Raw genomic sequence first — 21,767 nt, forward strand, 5'->3', positions numbered from 1 at the left:
AAACATCAAGTTAAACTATGAAAATCAACAGCTTTATTAGTTTTCACAGGAACATACAATTTTTGATTGAAATTTTATCATACATTTAGATTCTTGAATTTGGTTTTTCTGTTTGAATCAGAAGAAAGCAATTAAAGTTATTTGAATGAAAATTGCAAGATAAATGTGAACGGAAAACGCATTTCACATGAAACAAATTACGATATAACCATGAATGAGTGATAAACATTTAACTCTTTTCATGCCTTTGGCGTCTTCAACTTTTCCTCATTCAGAGCATTATTTCTTTTGGTGAACCCACTGAATGCAGATCTGTCAATTTCATCAAAATTTCTTTTACCTACAAACCCATTGAATCCAGAATTGTCAATCTCGTCATAATTCCTTTTATAAAACCCTGTAAACCCAGAGGAGTCAATTTCATCGAAATTTCTTCTTCCTCGAAATCCATTTAAATTTGTTCTATCAATTTCGTCAAAATTTTTCTTGTCCGCATTGTGTGCCAAGCTTGCCAATCGATAGCCAAAGGGTAAGCCCAGTTGTCGAAGGTAATAATGATTATCCCGTTTGCCTCCGGTGAAACCTGTAAAGCTACTTCTGTCTATTTCATCGAAGTTTTTCTTTCCTCGGAATCCAGCCAAACCTGATCTATCGATCTCATCAAAATTTCGTTTTCCATTGAAACCGACAAAAGCAGATCGGTCGATTTCATCGAAATTTCTTTTACCAGCAAAACCAGATAATTCTGATCGATCAATTTCATCAAAGTTGCGTTTACTTGGTGAACCAGTAAACTCTTCGGGCTGCACACTTCTAGCACTGTAAAAGAAAGAAAAGAACAATTAGCATTTTTCAAAAATCGATTTGCTGATCACATTTCAATAGTTCCAGTTGACATAAAATTATTCAGATTGGTTCGAAGATTTAGATTTCGTTCGGAAAATAGTTCAACTTTTTGACACAGGATGCCAGCTCTCAACTGGGAGTGAAAAATCCAATGTCTATTGATAATGATTCCCCATCTATCGGAGAGAATTGGAAATATGGAGTCGAACTTTTTTTCAAATTTCGAATAAAATTTTATCAAATAATCATTATGAATATTGATCAGAATAATCATGACTCGCTTCATAAAGAACATAACTTCTTTAGTCATAGCTAATTTATCTGAACAAAATGGCCAACTATGTTCATCTCGAAACATGGTGAGTTATTCATTTAATATTCAGATAAAAATCAGGAAATAAGTAAATCATAGTCTCTGAATTGATTACTAGCATTTTAGTTCCTACAAATTTTACATGAAAAGTATCTTTTGCTAAGAATTTTTGGCAACAGCTAAGTGAAACTTGTGAAAAAGCGATTCTTGTTAAATTTTCATGAACTTTTTCTTTCCTTGAAATGAAATGAATACAAGGGAAAGAAAAGATAATCGAAAAGAAAGGAAATAAGAAAATGAAGTTTTGATAATAACATGATAAAGAATGATGACAATGAAATTGCATTAAACGAAAAATGACAATTGATAAAACTGTTTGATAATATTCATGAGAGACTTTAAATTTTGGTTCCATTCCTAATTGAATATTTGACGATTTGAATGAAGTAGAAACATTAAGTGACAATGGAATCTGACAAATCATCAAATTCCCGTTAAACAAGTGAAAACAGATGAAAAAATAATTCTCAAGGTAATTAATCGGAAAGAAAATGATTTCCCAAAAAAAAAGAGTAAAGTTTATCACAAAAAGAGTATAATGATAAAGGGAGTGAATTACAAAGTTTTTGTTTGTTTGTTACATTAACAGGGAAAAAATGTAATTCCATTGTAAACGAATTGAGAAATGGAAAAAATTGGAATCAGAATTTTCAAGGTCAACATGTTTACATGAAAATTTAATAAAAAACTAAACAATTGGCGAACATTTGAAACAGAAATTGATATTTTCTTCTTTCTTTCTCTTTCCTTTGTTCCTTCGATTCGTCGACTAAAATCTCAATTGTGAAACTCATCTGATTAACAAAAAGCTTCCGGAACTTTACCTATAGCTCATGGAGTGATAAAACCATCCTGAATTGGAAATGTCAAAGTATTGGGAGAAAATTAGAATTGAAATGAACAATAGATTTACATCAGCAGGGAAACTTATCAACTTTACTTTTCCTCTTCAAGATCAATGGACTTGGTGTGTTCATGGTTTCCAATCATAACTGCGATGAAACAAAGAAACTATTTCTTCGTTGTTGATTAAAAGGCGAAATTATCTGGATTTACCTTAAATGCTGTTTTCCACATTTTCTCATCTTCATCTCTGTTTGGTTCCTCAGAATTGTTTGAAAAAAAAGCAAATGAGTTTGCCTTTTAGTTGAACCTTTCAGTTGAAACGCTCAATGTAAATATGATTGGGTAAACTTGTGGACTATTTGGGCTTAGATTTGCTTCTATTAATATTTACATTATTATACATTAAAATTATTATAAAAATGTTGCGTTGGAAGCAAAAAAGTTTCAAAAGATGAAGTAAAACCAAATTATTGCTACAACATTGAGATGCTGATGGAATAATTAATGTTGCCTTAGTTTGCTTGGTAAACTTTTATTTACTTTCAACTTTGGATAAGATTAATTCTTGTTGGTAAAAATTCATAGTTGATTAGTAAATAGTTGTATTCATGTTAAGCTTGCTAATTTAGAGTTCTCATCGTATGGATTGGCGAGGACAAATATGTAAACTTGATAATTCCTTGGTCAACTCCAATCAATTTTTACAGTTGATTTTGAATAACTTTGTTAATCGCAATTCAGGATTTGATCAGTTAAAGGTTACAAATTTTATATTGATTTATGCTCGACTTTCACTTATAAGCTTAACTCATTAGATTTTTCCAGTGAAAACATTCACTTCGATATTGTGACAAGAATTTAATTTGATGAAAAAAGAGTTAACGTGAAAAATATCGTAAAAGATTGTTGCTGTTAATCGCTATCGTTCTGCTCATTTCATTTGATTTACTTTTCTACTAATAACTTTGCATAAAATGCGAACCAAATGAGATAATTCAGTGAATGTTTGGTCAATAATTTTCTCTTCATGCAAAACTCCAGTTCTGTATAATCAATGCTTTGTAAGTCATGGCGAAGTTTCATCTCTTAGTTTGAAAAGTCTAACTTGGCGAGATTAAATCGAACGAAATAGTTTGAGCATTTTCCAGATTAGACTTGAATGATGAGTAAAATGGAAAAGTTGAAAGTTCTTTGAATCTGCTTTTTCTCTATGAATATTTTTATCAACTGAAACTTTTACATTTTCGATTGATTATTTTTCGCTGAAAAATGAAAATTAGATTACCTTCGTTTTGAAGAACCGACAACCCAGCCTGACATTGAGTCGGGTCCAGCTCGTTTAGATTTGCTTTGAGTTGAACTTTCCTTCAATTGGTTCCATCTTGAAGCCAAATCTTTTTCGGCCACATTGTTTAAGCTCGAACTAACCTGTCCTTTTGATTGTTTCTCAACCAGTCTAAGAACTTCAATACCCGAAAGTCCAATCAGGTCAACATTGTCCATAGTCGAGTCTATGAAGGAGAAGAAAAAGACGAGCAAAAGTTTAAAATGATTCATCATTTTGATAAAGTTTTCCTTTTCCCAATGAAAGTCAAACAAACACTTTAGTTGTTTGATTAAACTTGACTCGATACAAAACAAACTTGAAATTCAGTGCAACTTGAATACTTTCAATGGTCATCTTGACACTCAATTAATGGTCAAGTTGAGTAGAAATAAGAGTAAATACGATGAAACAAATGATAATGATGTGCAACATTTTATTGGTCAATCTCTTTTTATTATTTTTCTGGTCATCTTGTGCCATCCTGAGAAGAGGAACAAATGGAAAGGAATAAAATCTATCGATGAAGAAACTTACCTCAAACGAACAATTTACTTATTCAATTATCATCCTTTGTTTTTGCGCTAATTTCAGATTCTTTATTGAATCTAAAGTTGACCTTTTCTCATCTGACCATTATCAATATAAAGAATATGATTGACTGAGAATGCAAACTTATTCAACAGATTTTTTCATTTCTTTTATTTTACGATTTGTAAGGTTCGGTTCAATCAGACTTTTCTTACCTTTCATGGAATGAATTATCTTATTGATCAATCCTTTGGTTGGTGGATCAAGAAGTTTGATAATCTGTTTACCTGGAATTGAATCAAGAGTACCATTTTGGACCAATTCATCAATAAATTGTTTACCAGTTCGATGGGAAGAAGGAGTTGATAAAGTTGAAGGTAAAAGTGATGAAGATGAAGTCACTTCATTTTCCTGGTTGGTTTGAAAGATGAAAGAAGATGGAAGAAGATGAAAAGCAGAAGAAAGTATTATAAAGTGAAACAATAGGATTACAGATTAGTGATTAAAGTTTTCAATTGTTAAAGTTGCTCAACACAAATCTTTTTGCTAATTCCCGTTTAAGTTGACTCGTTAAAGGTAGACTTCAATTGTTGTAGGTAAAGAAAGTCGAGTCTAATTGGCAATTAGAAAGGTTAAAAATGTTGACTTTGGTTTTCAAGGTATTCAAGAAAAGATTACCTCTGAGTCATTGAAACTCTTCATGATCATTTTAAGCTGAACTTTTGTGATAAAAAGAGTAATATATTGTATTTGAACCATTTTCGCGTTACTACATTAGCTAAAGATACTTTTGATGGTTCAAGTTTGAGTAACCAATACTAAAGCCAATCTATTTCAGCTTATTAACATATAAACAAATCTGTTTTTAAGAATAAATGATTTGATCATTTTTCCAAGTTGATTATGATGACATGTAAACATGAAATTAAATCAAATTTTGATTCTGTTGAATGGCTATGCGTGCTGTTCTGGCTTGTAATACAGCAATTCTCATTTAGACTCTGCATGCAGATTAAAATGCATCGAAGGGGAAAAAGTTATTAAAATATTTCTCGTGATCAAATTGAACTGGATCTATTGAAAGGATTCAACGCAAAAACTTTTATTTGTTTCATGATATACTTAAAATATGTGTTTTACAAGCGAAAATTCAAGCAAACAGTTTCTTTGTCATTTTATTTACAAAAATGTTAGCTTTAATAATTGTGTTTCATCATAAACTAGTTTCTAGTATTCCATCAATAGAGCTAGAACAATTGATGAATCTTGTAATCTTATAATCTTGATGCATCTTATTTAACAGTTTAATTAAAACATTTGCATCTTTTCAACTCCTCTTGACTTGATAAAATGAATCAAAACTTTAATGCTTGAAAATTACATTTAACAAATATGTCTGCGAATTTCAATTTAAATCAAAAAATTATAAATATCATGAGTCTTTTTGAACTACGGAAAGTCTTTTCACTCTTTTAATACTTTATTTTGGAGAATTCTTATAAATCCATCTTTCCATTTGATATGACAAGTTAATCACTAAACAAATTTACATTTCCTCGAAAGACTATTAAGAGCAAGAATTGAAACCTTTAAATGTTCAATTTCAAATCAACTAAAAAGGTTTATCAATTATTTGATAGCGATTCTGAAATTCAGTAAACATCACAGCAGCAACAGATTCTGTATCAAGACTTTATCCAATCACGTTATTATCTTAAACAAAATACAATTTGAAATCAATTCGTATTATTTTCACCCATTCTGTTGATTCCATTGTTATTCTGGACAGCAGGAAATGAAAGTTTCCTGAACTTTTTAGCTCTCTCTCTTTCTCTCTCTGTAGAGTTCAATTTTTCCTCAACTTTTTTTTCTTGCTTCTTGTGTCAGTTTGACATTACTTGATTGAATTGATGAAAATAATTATATTGAGTAACTTCAATTGATACACTGAAGATCCCAATCCAACCTCACCCAATTCATCAGAATAATTTGTATTCCATCAAAGTTCTGGAATTTGGCAAGAAACAAAAAATAATTGGAACAAATTCATTTTTTGTTTTCTCCATTATTTTTCTTTTCACCAAAAACAACAATAAAAGTTTAAATACAAGATAAAGTTCAGTTGAATTTCGAGTTTTTCTTTGTTACAATAATTGTTTTCACTTAATCCAACTTGGACAGAAGAAGGTTCGAACAGAAAAAAAACTGTAAACTAACAGATCTTTACAGAACTTTACAGAACATTCAATCGAAATTTTCGTAAACCACTTTTTCTTCTTTAAAGAAACTCGAGTGAATCATGTTTCAATATGAAATATTGAGTGTCTTCAAGTGAAGAAGAGTACAAAAAATCGAAATGTTTTGAATCTCTAAAGATTTGGTGCAACATAAAAGATGAAGATAAACAAATAATGACGCTAAGAACAATTTAAATATCAATTCACTCAAGAACATGACAAACAAGAGAAAGTATGAAACTTGAAAAAAAAGAAGACGAAAATACAAGAATTATCTAATAGAAAAGATTGTCATGAAAAAAGTGAGAATAACCATGCATTTTGGATTCTTCAATTTTCCATTGAAAAAGTTTTTTCCATCATTACATGAGGAAACAAGAGTAAAGTTAATCAACAAAAATATCGAGTCTCATTACTGGTAAAATTGTTGATCCTCAGATGGTTATCATTATCATTCCCAGTTTGAAACTCCCTGATGGAACAAAATAATTCAATGTTTTCTTGTTTGTTTAAAAATGCTTTACCTGTGTTGGTACAAACAGAGCAACTTATCATTTGCAAAGAAAAAAAATTCAATTGAATATCTTTTTTTCTTCTTCTCAGTTTACCTTTTTTCAGTGAAAAATAATATTTCATGTAATTTTACAACAAATGAAGAAAAGGTTTACTCAACAAAATTTCAACTCAATTTAGCGAGCTACTTTTGTTTCTTGGATAACAATGATAATTATAATTTAATCAATTCTCATGAGTTTATTGCTTTACATGGCTTTAATCAGTTGATTGTTAACAAGGCCTGATAAGATTAGTGTTTTGTTCACCAATAATGTTTTGTTTCATGTTCAATATTTGTTATAATAGCTTGTTATTAATGACGATGATAACATTGAAAATTATCATCACTCCAAGCTTTTAATTACTCTTTTTGTCTTCAATGTCGACTGATTTGGTTTACCCTTTTTTTATGGTCATGATGCACTTCCGACTGATTATTGTTGGGAGAAAAGTTTTTCATCAATTCTGAGGGGCTTAGAATTTACTTTGACATTTTTATGATAGCGATCAAGATAAAGATTCTGTTTAAATATTATGTGATAAAAAACTAAATACTTGGAGTAAATAAAGGAACAGACGGAGATGCAAGTTGATTCACATGAAAGGGAAGAAAAAATTGGATGTTTACTGTTCATTTTAGGATAAACAGGAGTGATGGTGAAAAAAATGAACACGATTTTCCAAGTTCCAAGTGTTGAGCTTTTTTTATTCATTCCAATGCCAGTCTGTGTTTCAATGGATCACAAATCTGGATTAGTTGGCTATCATTAGTTGGATTAGTTGAGATTTAAAGTAAGCATTGATCGAGTAGACTAATGAGTGGATTCAGTTGAAACTTTTCAAGTAAAATTCACAATTCTGTCTACTCTTGATCTATACTTTTCAGAATTTTCTGCAAATTTTGTGAATCTTTTTTTGTAGACGTTTGAGATGTTTACTGATTTGTTTTTTGCTTTCATTTTTTTTCTCAAGTTTTTTGTTAGTCTGGACTAAAGTGATTATGATTCAATGCATGGGATTCTTTTCATGACAAGTGAATGTGAATATGATCATGTCCATTATAGTAAACAAGTGCTGTGAATAGATAGGAACTCAATAAAATGGAAACTTTGGATTAGAAGCGGAAAGTGAATGGATATTTTTATTAAGAAATGCTTCTGCTTCTTTTGACTCGAGATATGCTTATTGTAAATCAGTTAATCCTATTATCAAACTGATTCCAGTGTTCATTCTGAATCTTTAAATTACATTCAAATTCGTTATCTTTAACTCAAAAAATACTCTTTTATTAGTTTATTATTACTGGAATCGCCGATACAGAAAGCTTTATAACTAAAATAAAACATTGTATAAAGAAATTCATTGCAAGAAAATAACAATTTTTGCTTCTTTGGAGTTTTTTAATGAAAGCAGATTGAAGCAGATGAAATCAGTATTCAAAGTGTAAGAATAATTCCATGCATCTGTTGTGAAAGTTTGATAGATTCATAAGAATTGGTAATTTCTGACTCGAGCGAGCTTTACTCTCAATTCAACGAGAATTTCAAATATATAATTTTTGTCTACCTATATATTATTACTTTTGGCATGCGATAGTTTACACCATGCATATCAACAATATTGATAAAACGAGCATGGCGTACTCGAAACATTTTTGACCTGATGTAAAGCTTCTTGAAAATTTGTGTAGGTTATATGAAAAGATTGATGACTTTTTGTAATGAATATTTTTAATATATTGAATGAATGAAAAACGCGCAGTTCTTAACGCCATCGATTGTATACTTTTAACACAAATTAACTTTTCGTGAAGCAGAGATTACAATGAATATTTACCTAAAGCTAACTTTAATTTGTTTCCAATGAACATTCACGTAAACGAGGAAATATGAATAGAGATAGCGAGTTCGAACCACTGATTAAAACAAATAATAATTATATCGTTGAAGTGTTATTGGATTTCAAGAAGTAAGTCTCTAGGTAAGAAAATTAGGTCTAGTTACACGGACAAAAGGATTGTTAATTTAACTAATTGTCTTGATTGGATAATGATTTAAAAGTCTTGCTAACTACGCGTCTTGTCCGTCTAACTAGACTGTAACCGAAAATTATTAAAATGAAACAAATTTTATAATTGTTACACTTTATTTTGAGGTTAATTTGTCAATTGTTTGCAATTTGTCCTCTTTCTATGATTTCATTGAATCAAACAAAGGAAAACCTTTAATCAAATTTGATAATTAGCTGTTTAGTAAACATTCATCAACATCAACAACTATATATTATAAATGTGTCACATGCAAAGCCTGTGCAAATCTCACTAATGGTATATTCAAATTGACTGGTCAACACAATCATGAAGCTGACATCAGCGAAATATGGAATGGTTACTTCTTATACTGCGGAAAATACTGAGGAAAATCAAGTTCCGAAAACTATCGGAAGACTAATTGCTTAACCACATCTAAAAATTGATGATATCGATGAAGTGTTTGAAACAATTATTGCTGAAGCGCCTGACACAGAATCTATGGATAAATTGCTTAAGATGCCAGATTTTTTCATCAAACATCCAACTCGAAAGACAGTTTATATATACGCTTAAAATGCCTTTCTAAAGTTGCATTGCGGCTACACATAGTCCATTTGTATTTTACCATTTATCATTAACCAAAAAGAAAGCGAGAAAACGAAAGAGTGAAGAATTCAATGTAACAGGATTAACTTAAATATATATGATTATTTAGAATCTAACTAAACAATTCAATTCGAACCATAATCATCATCTGTTGCATATCTATGGTTCATCGATAATTGGATAAACTTCATTGTACATTCAAGCGAATTTCACTTATTCCTGCGCGCCGTAATGTCGTGATACAACTAATCATAGGTATAATTTTGCAATGAGGTTTCTTGCTATCGAATTTTTTGCAAGAAATCGTATCTATTTCATTGAAGAAGCTGGAATCGCAATTCATATAAGAACCAATTATGGAAGATCACTCATAGAAACGCGTGCTAATTTAGCTGTCAAAGCAACCAAAGGAAAATTGGTGGATTACATTTCTATGGATGCAAAGATATAAAAAAATCAGATTTGATGCCTTTGTCCATTTAAGATAATAACTTAGCAATTTTTGGTCGAAATTTATTTATTTCTGCCCAACATGTGCTTGCAAAGTGTACCTTCATTTTAACACTTAAATGGTGCCTGTAAGTCTAATCTAACTGAAGCAATTCAATTCTAAAAAATTGTTGTCAAATTTTACCTGTCAAACCTAATGAGAACAAGAATGTCAAAATTATTAAAATCGTTTGAAAAAATATATTCTTCGATGTACAGCCAAAAAAACCATATAAAATTGACTTGTCGATTGTAAAGCAAAAGTTGCTAATTCATAAAAGAAGAATCTTAGATCTTAATCCTGTCTGAAGCTGGCCGTCATTTTAAGAGTAATTTTTCAATTGAAAATCTCGATTGCATTATACCTCAAGTGAGCAGGAATTCCAGTATTATCAATTCAACTGTTTTAAATGCATTCATTTGCCGTTGTTTCACAAAAATAGTGAGTTCAAAAGTTGATCTACCCGATTGAGACGATTGAATATATTTGCAAATTAGACCTCAATATTCACGCAGCAAAGCAAGTTTTCGATGCAATAATAAAATGGGTTGTATACGACACACCTAGAGAAGGGCTACTTGAGGACTTGTTGCACGCAGTTCGTTGGTGCAATTTGCAAACTACAGTTTCAGAAGAATTACTCAAATCTCATAAATTAACATCTGCTGGATTCAAACCACAATGTTTTCGTAACTGTAATTGCGGTATTGTTAGCACTAAACAAAACTACTACATCGCCATAGCCAAAAGAGAAAGATTGAGTGATGAAGATTTGCATATCAAAGTATTTGACAAGAATTTTCTGCTTCTGGTAGATAAAAAATTTCGAGCAGATAAATGAATAAAGACACATTTCGTTCACTTAGATTTTGTTTCTGATGTTTTTGTCGAATCTGGGAGGAAAATAATCCCGATAAATTGGCGTGAAGAAAGTTATCGACTGCGCGATATTGTAAAGTACCAAAGAACTTTGCAGTTTTTTTTGAAGGTCATAAAGGGTAATTATTCGATTCCTTTATTCTTTGCTCATAATATGAAAATAAACTTTGTTTCCCTTATTAATTCATTTTTTTGTATTAATAATTATGATTCTAATGATTTTTCTTATTTTAGAGAGTCGTATGCGAAGACAATGCTCGAAAAAACTTGTTCGAATGCAGGATCTCTTTTGGAAACTGACAACCAGTTCATTTCTGTTCACATCGATGAAACAAACCTCAAATTTTGGTCATCATTCATTGGCTGCATCAATTAAAAGTTAAGAAACTCGGGACATCAATATCATGCAACGGGACTGAATAGTAGCATTTATATTTTGAATTTTTCCAGTTCAGTATTGATGATAAGTGTACGTCACAAAAGATGGAAGCGAACAAACAGACACATTTCCATTTTTCTGATATAGTTTTAACTCCAAGTGCAACTAATGATGAAATCCTGATATTTATAAAGAGTAAAAGCGCTATTTATCTCTATGATGTTATAACTGAAAAATTTAAGTTTCGATTAAGTATCTATTGACCATGTTACAATCATTATTCCAAAATTTTTAAAAAATAGCCTAAAAACTTTTTAAAAAAATAAATATAATTAAATAAATTGAATTATTAAAACATTACTTCTTGTAAACTTTAAACTCGAAAGCAAAATACGTTTTTCCAAGTGCAAAAGTAAGTCAAATCAAACCGAAAAGATTGTAAAAGAATAGAAATTGCATTCAGTCGCAATCGAGCACAATTACAATTTGAATTGAGTTTCAAAGACTTAGAATTACTTGTTTAACTGCTTCTAAAATTGTTAAAAACTGATAAAGGTATTTCAAGCTTGAGAAAAACAGGCGCAAATCGTAAAGTTACTAAAATCTCAACCGAAAAATACAAAAGTCTGAAAGATCTATGCCAGGGCCCTACTTTTGGTCCACCCTTTATGATGCTTAATGCGAAGCAAGAGTAAACCTACTAAATTTGTTCTGCTTTTATTCATCAGATTTTATTTATTACCAATATAATATATTGAATATATTACCTTCCTTAAAAGTTGCAGAATCTAGTGGTTGAAGGCATCAAGTTTTAGATGAAAAGATGAATCAATGAAAAAATTGTACATCGATTTCATCGGAAGACAAGATCACATACCAACATTATTTTAATAGCTGTGCAAATAATGAAACAGTGGAAGATGATTAGTTACTATGAAGATGTGAAATTTGAGTGTACACTGTGAGTCTTTTTCAGCTAAACTGTTTAACTATCCAATCAAATCAAGAGCAAGCTTTTAGAAAGGATTCATCAACAAAAATGAAATTGAACTGATCAAATTGCAATCAAATAGAAAATAGTGCATCATCAAAAATGAGAGTATACGTGAACGCAACTTAACACTAGATAAAAAAATCGCGATTTGGTTTTTTCGACTCAGACAATAGTTGACCGACCAACGTTCGAAAAACCATGACCTTTATCTCAGTCAAACTATTAAGGATACCCTGTACTTAGAGCTTACTAATGAGCAAACCATTGTGATGATACCTGATGCAAGCTAATTAGTCTGTGCGTGACTGTAAATCGAAAGCATCCGAAGCTACAAGCTTATCCACTTCTTAATTAAGCCATAATTAGTCAACAATAGTCAATGCGATCATAATTTAGACTTTTCTCAATTCTGTTTGAAAACAAAAAAATGTTGAAATGAATTAAGTTGAAGAAAAATTTGATTAAACAAAATCTTAAATGAGCTCAAAGCTCTGCCATGAAAATAAATCTTTCCCATTTCAATATATTTTCCAGCAAATTAGGCTCATTAATTATTGTTATTATTATTGCCATTTTATTCATTTTCATCGCTCATCAACATGAACCAATTCATTTTCGTTAACAAAGTTAACCCAATTCCAAATTAGCATATATTGAACATTAAAAAAAGGTTAACGTTAATAGGTTGAGTGAAAAAAGCAAAGAGCGAAACTGTAGCCAAATAAATCAATAAATTGTTACCTTTCCTTTTTAATAACCATTATGTTAAACACTTGTTGATTATTAGATTTTTTATTGTGAATCATTTCATCGTTTATGGTTTTCGTTTGGATAAATAAGGATAAAGCAAATACCGTCATTTCATGTTGAGATAATAATGAGAATGTTTTTCAGAAGAAAAAGATTTTTTCGAATTGAAAAGAAAATTCTTGTTCTGTTCAATTAATAATTTTATTAAAGTCTAGCCAGCAATTGTTTTCACCTTTGATTGTTTACAATTTGATAAACTCTTTAATAGTCATGATAATCTAATGAAAGGTAACTTTAGGATAATGATTGTTGCTGAGAAACTTTTCTCGTTTCTTTTACTCCATTCAAATTGAATTTGATTGAAACAACAAATTAATTTACTCGATCATTTCATTTTCACTGGCTTGTTTCCTTTCAATCAAATTAAATTGGTGTTAAATTTGTTGACGATAATTGGAATAGATTTTTGTCCAAATCAAATTATCTCTACAATAAGAAGGTAAAGTAAAAAAGAAAAGCTCAAAATATAGTTTCTGTTGATCTTTTTTTCTGGTTCCTGTGAATGTCGAGCAACCAATCGAGTTAACAGTGAGGTTAGACAGGTTAATTCAGTCTCAATTCAATGCAATCAAGATTTAATCAAGTTTATTGAAAGTTGACCGCATTTAACCGACAAAAATTCACTTATTGTTAACTTTGAAAGTTAAAACAAATTGAAAAGTCAAGATGAAATGAATGTCTATTCAGCTTTTGTTTTATCAGCTTCACTGAAAAAACTTACATTTTACCATGAATCATAAGGAATAATTAATTCTATTATATTGACATTGCATTAAATTAAAATTAAAAGCAAATAAAGATTCCATGACTGTAATTGAAGCAGAAACGTATAACTTATTCTCTGAAATCTACTGAATGCCGTTTTGAAGGAAGAAATTTTAATCAATTTGGGATTTTTTCGTTATTGAAAAGACTTTTTTCCAAAAACTTGATGAACATATCATTATTGGCTTCAATTATTTGCTATTTAAATTATTTTCATCGAATTATTGACATCGATATTCCAAATTGGTGGCACCTTCAGCCACTTCTTGTTCAATTATTAGATCTTGGGTGTTTCTTTAATGACTTTAGACAGTTGGAAGAATACTGTTGGTCGTACTGTTTTCATATAAGATGGCTCGATACTCCATCGAACAAAGGAAGTCTTCGAGACTTTGTGCTAAGTTTTCAACCAATTTCATCAGAGAATATTTCTTTCTATGGAGCTTTTTGAACCTTTTGAAACTCTGGTTTTGGTTTAAAAACCTTAACTGACCTGGAAGAGGCAATCTCTGAGGTGACTGAAACGATGTCAGACAATGCTCATAATTCTTTCAATACACGGCTTGAAGCTTGTTCCAAAACTAATGGAGACCACTTGAACATTTTATACAAAACTTCAGTCATTTATTCCATTTTGATATGATATTCGCTATTTCTTTCCCTTTAAAAATAAAGGAAACTTCATATTATCACACGATAATGATCACACTACTGAAAACTCACAGAGTTCCAACTCTTGACTCGCAGGAAAAATCTTTTACTAACCTCTTACACTTCATGATCATATTTATAGGGTTTTCGATTTCTTTCTTGGTGGAAACCAGATTTCCATATACATGTAGTTAAACTTTCACTCTTTATGGTTAACACACAATTTATTAGCTTTTAATTTCATCCGTTCTTATTAAGTAAATCAAACAATTTGGTTCAAATTTTTAGTTTTTTCTAATCAATTTAAAGTTTGCACACAAAAAACGATTTGATTATCTGTGATCAGTGAATATGAATAATTTATAACTAAATTTGCAATCATTTGAGTGAAATCGTCATCTAAATGGATGGAAATCCAAGTGAAACACTTTACCATGTTAATCAATCCAAAGGCTGAAAAGTGTTTAACAAAAATGATTCGATATTTATTATTGAGAATGAAAAGCTAAAGTTCAAAAATTTGATTCATCACTCAATCAATTTAATCAAATAAAACATATTGACAGATGCTATTGTGCTCAATGATAAAGTGAATCATTAATATTAACATGTAAAAAGAAGCAAATAGATCGTCATTTGCATAATAATTTGACAAACTATAAAAGTTATCCTGAAAAGTATTCAAAACTTTTCAAGTCTTTACTTCAATTTATAATTGTAAAACTGAAAAAATACATTTTCAATGAAATTCATTTTCTGAGTAGAAAAAAAATTCCAAGTTTAATCTGAAATTGTTTCTCCTACTCAACAGACGAGATTGTTTTATAACAATTGTTGCAATTGAATTGAACAACCTTTAAATACTCGATGAATGTGTTGAGAGGATGAAGTAGAAAAGCGAAGAAGAAAAAACGATTCGCTCAATATTCATCAGAATTTTTGTCAGATAAGTGTGAATAATCTTCTCCTTCTGAAGAGCTCAATGAGGATTATTGTTCTATTCACCTATTCGTGAAACAATAAGATACTTGAGATTGAATTTTTTCTCTTCGTTCATCGCTTTCAACCTTTTCAAATCTCAATACAAAATGTTGAACAATTACTTGAAAAATGGTGAAAATGACTGTTGAAATAATTGCTATTAAATGAGTAATTTCAAGTATAATTGCCTTTCTCCATGTAAATTCAATTCTCAATCCATATTGCATGAGCTTTTCTCTGTCAACCAAAGTGTTTATTATGTTACAAATCAAATTGTTCAAGATTGCTTGACAAGTAAATTATTGAGTGACTTTTCTGGTTCATTTAACTATAATCAATTAGCAATGAGTTTTCATGAGTCTTTGGCTTTAATTTGGTGTCTCTGGTTCTCTGTGGGTTTCCTCATTATCCAAGCTCAACTCGCCAGTCTCATGTTTTATCATGGTCAGACAAGATTATTAATCAAGTTATTGTCTTGTTATTGTGAGTCGAATAATGATTAACTTTTATGTATTTTTTGTCTTCGAGTGTAAATTAGTTTGCAGTTTCATTGGGATTTCCAGCTCTTTAGCAACAATTTAAGTTTATTCATCGAGAGTCGGGTTAATTTGAATTCTCGGGTGAATTGAACAAATTACAATCAACTTTGATTGGGTGACTTTGAAAGGGCAAATCTGAATAGCAAATTAAAAGCTGATTCAATAAACGATACAAGTTGGACGAGTTCAAAGTTTTGTGCTTTAATTACAATTGTAATGGTGTCATTAACCGAGCATTTGATATTGAAACTTGATTGGCTTTGAGTCAACAATTGTTCATATTTACAGGTTTCGACATAAGACGAGATGGAAGGAGAATCTTAAAGTTGAGGAAAAGAGAAAATTTTCAAAATTAATTTCGATAAAATAAACTTGTAAAGAGAAAAATGTCGAGTTTGTGACTTTGAACATTGCGTTTCATCATGGACAACGCAGGAGATTTAAAATTGAATTGAATCTTCCAAAATTTCATTGATTTATAACTTTTTCGTGTTGAACTTTCTGATCAGTAATTGAAATCGTGATTGTTGGCTAAATGTGGTCAAAGTATTTTCTTTGCAGATTATTGGTCATTTGTTTGTCCAAATGATAGCCTCAAGTCAATGAGTTAAATCGTTTCACTTTAATCTTCTTTTATTGAATTTCTGTTGATCATTATTCTAGATAAGCTTTTGCAAAGTCTTTCCAACTGATTTTGCCTCGACGAGTTTAAATCCTTTGTTTTTCGTGGTTAAACTTTACTTTAAACTACAAAAGGTTTCAATTAGTTTTCCAGTGAACTCCCCGAGATACTAAAACCGAACATTTCAAAGAGTAAATTATGAGTTATGAAAAACTTCATGGCTTCCATATGTCAATCCATGGCGAGCAGTTCGCAAGATTATTGACTTAAAATCATTTCAAAAGCAAAGATGTGAGTTAATTAATCTAATGGGTTGGAGACTCAGGGATGGTTTTAGGGAATCTTTAAATAATCCTAAACTTTTTTGAAACCTCTTCTTGATGCTTTTAAAAAATTTCATAAACTCATTAAAGCCAAATCTTTCAACTGACAATTTTCAGTGCGAAGAGCAAAGCAGAGCATAATTGAACTGAATTTTGCTAATCAACAAAATTTCATCAAATATTGAACCAATCTTATGTTTTTTGGAATGTAAATGTTTGAAAATGTCTTTAGCAATACTTTTGATGAAAAACTGTTACAATGATTTTGGGATAATTTAAAAAGTCCCTAAAAACCATCCCTGAACCTCAACATTATCTCACTTCTTATCAACTCTGCTTCAACTCTAAAAATCAATTTTAAATAAAAGAGAAAAGATGAGACCAAAAATCTCGGAACTCGCCATGAAGCTAATAAGGTTTTCATAATTCAACTTGATCTATGGAATGAAATTTGTCACTTTCAATTGAGTTGAGAGCTCGAAGTCTTGTTTAAAGATTCAAATGGCTCTAAAATTTGGACAATAAACAGAGCAGTTGCTTTGAACTGTTAACCAAAAGGTCGCAAAATTGAAAAGCAAACCCATTTATTTGATTAAAATATCAACATTTTTCATTGCAACTTGAAGGCTCTTTCCTCAATTGCTATTGATACTAAACTCATTGAAACTAATGACAAAAAGATAAATTATTTCACCAGAAAAAGTGAACGTTAATTGACATTAATTATGCTCTTCATCTGTAAATCTTTCTCAATTGAAGCTTCTAAGGAACCAGTCAAAGTATTATCGCCTTAAGACATGGGAATATGAGAATTGAAAATTGTAATTGTATATCAAAATTTGATGAGAAAATGCGATTTCCATCAGAACAAGTTAATCACAAATCTTGATCATTTATCAATGAACATTTTCCCTTCATATTTCACACTCTAACTGATCTTTCCTTTTAACTAATGATCTACGGAAACAGTTAATTATTCAACAGATTAACAGGTAAAAGTGGCTTCTCAATGAAAAGATGTAATTTGAAAATTTGTCAAATTAATTCAAGTCAACTGAACCATGATAGTTAATTGCAATAAATAATATTAATGAAACAAGTAAACAGTGAAACTGTTTTCAAGCCTTTCTATTTCAACTTCAGGTGAAAAAGAGTCTCTTGATCTTCAATAATTTACTCTAATTTCAACCATTGTTACAATTTAATGTGAATACAAACCATAAATGAATGTAATGAAAAAAGCTAATAAATGAAGACAACTGTTACCAACGATGGTTATAAAAGGTTGTCACTATTTTATTAGTGACAGCAACAAGCTAACAGCAAACTTGACGGTAAAAAGAAAGCAAAAATTTAATTAAAATGAGGCAACAATTTAAGTGGTTAAAAGCGTAAATTATTAACCTTAATCATCATCAAAAGCTGGTGGTTAACCTTTGGTAATAAATTATTTCATATTGTCTATTAGTAAAGAGCCAAGAGGTGAAATGATTAAATTGTATCAACTTGGGTTTTCTGGGAAAAGACAATGTTGTATCGATGTTGCCTATTGGAGAAACGGTTAATGCTGTCAGATGTCAGAGTTAATTGTGGATCAACTAATCAATTTTTGCCTCTTTGTATTTAGGTTTCAGATTTAATCAATCTTAAATTTCCTCTTCAAATTGTGATAATTTCTTGAAGGTAAATCTTGTTTGAACAATTTGGTTTGCTTTGATCATTACGATGTTCATTTGTAAAGATTAATGTTTTGGTTGAACATTTATTTGCAAATGGAAATAAAAAGATGTTGAATTGTTATGATATAGAAAGGGTTTGTTTGATTTAGGTTTGCGGGTAAAAATAGATGGAAATGATTGAAATGATTTGTTGATTTTGCTTCACATCTTAATCAGATTTAAGATGAGTTGATTAAAAAAGATGGTAAAATCAATAGACGTAACAAGACAATCAAGACAGTAAAAGGTGAAATCAGAAAGAGTTTAAGATTGATATATTGTTGGGTTAAGGGGAGCCAATTTCAAGTCATTTCAATATTTCATCTGATTTTGTTTGGTAATCTAATTGAGATTTACATTAATTAAATTGAACTTGTTATATTTGTACTCTTTTGATTGGTGAAATTGCTGTTGCAATCAATTGGAATACAATTTTGTCTTTTTCTTGTGTTCACTGCAACAAAAAAAGCCTCAAATGTATAATCATACAAATAACTGTTGTGCAGCAAGCTTAAGCTTTAATTCAATTAGAAGTAGTCTTTTGATTAGTTAAATAATGAATTTACTTTTGACTTTTGACTCGAAATGAAGGATACAATGAATTGGTCATTTAAATTGTTAATGTTTCGATGTTTTTTTTGGTTCAGACATAAATTTATAAAAAAAGAAAGGTTAACAAGTTGTAATGGTTTATGGGAAAATGAAACATTGAATTATGGAATAATGGAATATTGAAAGTTAATGATTGATATTGAAAATTCAATGTAAATTAAAGAAATGGTAAAATTTTACTTAATGAGGCTTGAATTTTGGCAGGGAAAAGACTAGACTTATTTTAATGCGATTTTTAACTGCAGTATTTTGGACATTTGCAACTGTTTTCTAATTGTTTGGATGTGTTGAATAGATTCTCTATATTGTTATTTTCAAATTTAGTCTTAATTTTGTACAAAATGATTTGGGTTGAGGCTACTTTTGATATAGATTTAAATTAGAAAACACGAAAAATACAAATTACAGTTAGAAATCAAAACGATTTAACTTACAATGGTGTTAATGGCAACTGTTGAAGTCGCAGTGACTATAGTTAAATTGATTATCATTGCAATCATCAGGCAAATTGACTGGAAATTCATGTTTCTTTTTGTGATGAATATGTCGGCTTCTGATGATAAATGGCGGTCTTTACACTTTAGTCGGTGATTAATCCAGGTGATTTACTTAGGATGGAAGGTTAGACTTAATTTAACTCTGACTTTGGGTTAAATATGGACTTTGGCCAAGTTTGATTCGAGTTTGGATGTCGTTGTGAGAAGTTATAATGTTAGCGAATAAATTATGAGTTGTATTGTTGTTTGGTGGTTGGTTTGATGTCAATTAATATATAAAGCGTCTCGGTTGAAAGTATAGATGAAATGATTTCGATTATTGAGATTACCACGAGAATCAACTAGTGATGATTAATAATGTTGGATAACTTTCGATCTTAAAATGCGAGAAATAAGATGATGATGATGGTTTTAAAGGAAAGAAACAGTTCTACTGAACAGGCGTAGTTCACATTTACACCTTACTTAAAATCTAACTTGGATTCTGTTTTTTGCCTATTTGTTTTCAGGTTAAGGTAGACCCAATCTTTCCCTGATTTTTTTAGCTACTTCATCCTTTTTTTCGTCCATTTCCTTGGTTTGTCTTTCTTGTTCCTCAAGGCTCATTCTACCTCGGCGACGACCTCGGCGACCTCCACGATGATCATTTCCTTGTCCTCGATTGCCAGGCCCTCTATAAGTGTTAAATGGTCTTCCTCGATTATCTTGACCTCTATTACTGCCACTTGGTCCATCACCTCTGTTATCATAACCTCTATTACTACCAAACCCTCTACCACCACGGTTATCTTGCCATCCACCTCTACTACTAACTCCTCTTCCTCGATTGTCATAACCTCTATTACTACTGCTCATTCCACCTCTATCAAAATACCTTTGTTGTCCAGAATTATAACTATCTCTCCTATGAGGACTGTAACTTCGGTCAGATTCATCTACACTTCTGTCATGTCTACTTTCAGTGTCTTCAGGTTTAGGAGTAGACCTTGGATCTCTTTCATTAGGATAACTAACTTTGCGCTCGGTAAATGGATCAGTCTCAGATTTTGGTATTCGATTATCAGATGATAAACTACTCGATGTGGTCTCTTCTTTCACATACGGTTTATACTTTTCAAATCTTCTTGGAGTATTAAAACTGCCTCCTCTTCCTCTAAATTCATAAGTTCTAAAGGCATCAGTTACAGTCTTTTCTTTAGTTCCAAAACTTATTCCAGGCATTATTCGATTTTCAAATTTGCCATCCCCAAAACCGCTTCTATCAGGTAGTTTTTCGGCTGGTTTTACGGTAGGTTCTTCAGGTATTGAAAGGCCAGGAATAGAGCTCTGTTGATGGCGAACAAAGGAGAAACCTGGATCATATTTACTTGTGGAAGGAGCATCATAGAACGATTCTTTCTTTTTGGACGTCTCTGATTTATGAGGTGACAGTATTTCGACGATTTCATCTTCCAACTAGAATTAAACAATAAGATTGAGATAAAAGAGGATTAAGAGATCGAAAAACAAAGCAAAGATAAACATAAATAGATAAATTCAGAGAAACAGAACCGACAGAAAATCAGAATAGTTACTTCTCTCAAGTTGAAACAATTAGTAAGGGTTTCCAAAGCTTCCAAAAGAGAACCAACTTTCCTTCTAGAAATAGGATCCATAACCTGAAAGTATTGGAATGAAAGACCAACAGTCTGAAAGTATCAGATTTTAAATAAACTATTCATAACAGAAAACTGAATGACAAATTATGTAACACAGTTAATGGTCACTTAGAAAATTATACTCAAGTTGTTGAAAGTGAATAAACTAAACGCTTAGATTATTATTTACAAGCGTTTCCATAACAATATGAAAAGGGACTGTTCAATAATCTACACATCAGACTTGCATTTTTTTATCTTAACTACAATTAAGACAAGAAAATCAATAAATTATTGATTACTAGGCCATATTTTAAGAACTTTTAGCCTTCCAACAGAAAATATTGCATCCAATTTCAATTATCCACAAATATCTATCAAAATATTTAGCATTTGAAATAGAAATTTCTAAAATCGAAAATTGGTAAAGTCAATAATCAAGAATGAAAGACTTGAAGTGAATACAATTAAATTTGAATGACAACTGAATCAAATAAAAGAAGCAAACTCAATCTATTAA

The 21,767-nt window shown here is 30.5% G+C and overlaps 2 protein-coding genes across 2 annotated transcripts; both read right to left on the reverse strand.

Moving 5' to 3' along the window:
* Positions 1 to 10: 10 nt before the first annotated feature.
* LOC107359907 (uncharacterized) lies at positions 11 to 19,988 on the reverse strand. Its single transcript, XM_015926499.3, has 4 exons — positions 19,548 to 19,988; positions 4,136 to 4,331; positions 3,351 to 3,576; positions 11 to 819 (listed from the first exon to the last, which is right to left on the reverse strand). Exons 1-4 carry the CDS (start codon positions 19,635 to 19,637, stop codon positions 240 to 242), a joined length of 1,092 nt encoding a protein of 363 aa, XP_015781985.2. The 5' UTR covers positions 19,638 to 19,988; the 3' UTR covers positions 11 to 239.
* LOC107359908 (uncharacterized) lies at positions 19,104 to 21,379 on the reverse strand. The gene is made up of 2 exons (XM_015926500.3): positions 21,185 to 21,379; positions 19,104 to 21,065 (listed from the first exon to the last, which is right to left on the reverse strand). The coding sequence occupies exons 1-2, from the start codon at positions 21,263 to 21,265 to the stop codon at positions 20,121 to 20,123; spliced, it is 1,026 nt and encodes a 341-aa protein (XP_015781986.2). The 5' UTR covers positions 21,266 to 21,379; the 3' UTR covers positions 19,104 to 20,120.
* Between the last annotated feature and the right edge of the window lie 388 nt (positions 21,380 to 21,767).

This window comes from Tetranychus urticae, chromosome 3 (genome assembly GCF_039701765.1).
Source record: "Tetranychus urticae isolate SD_2017Ah chromosome 3, NJAU_TeUrti_SD_1.0, whole genome shotgun sequence".
Classification (NCBI taxonomy): domain Eukaryota; kingdom Metazoa; phylum Arthropoda; class Arachnida; order Trombidiformes; family Tetranychidae; genus Tetranychus; species Tetranychus urticae.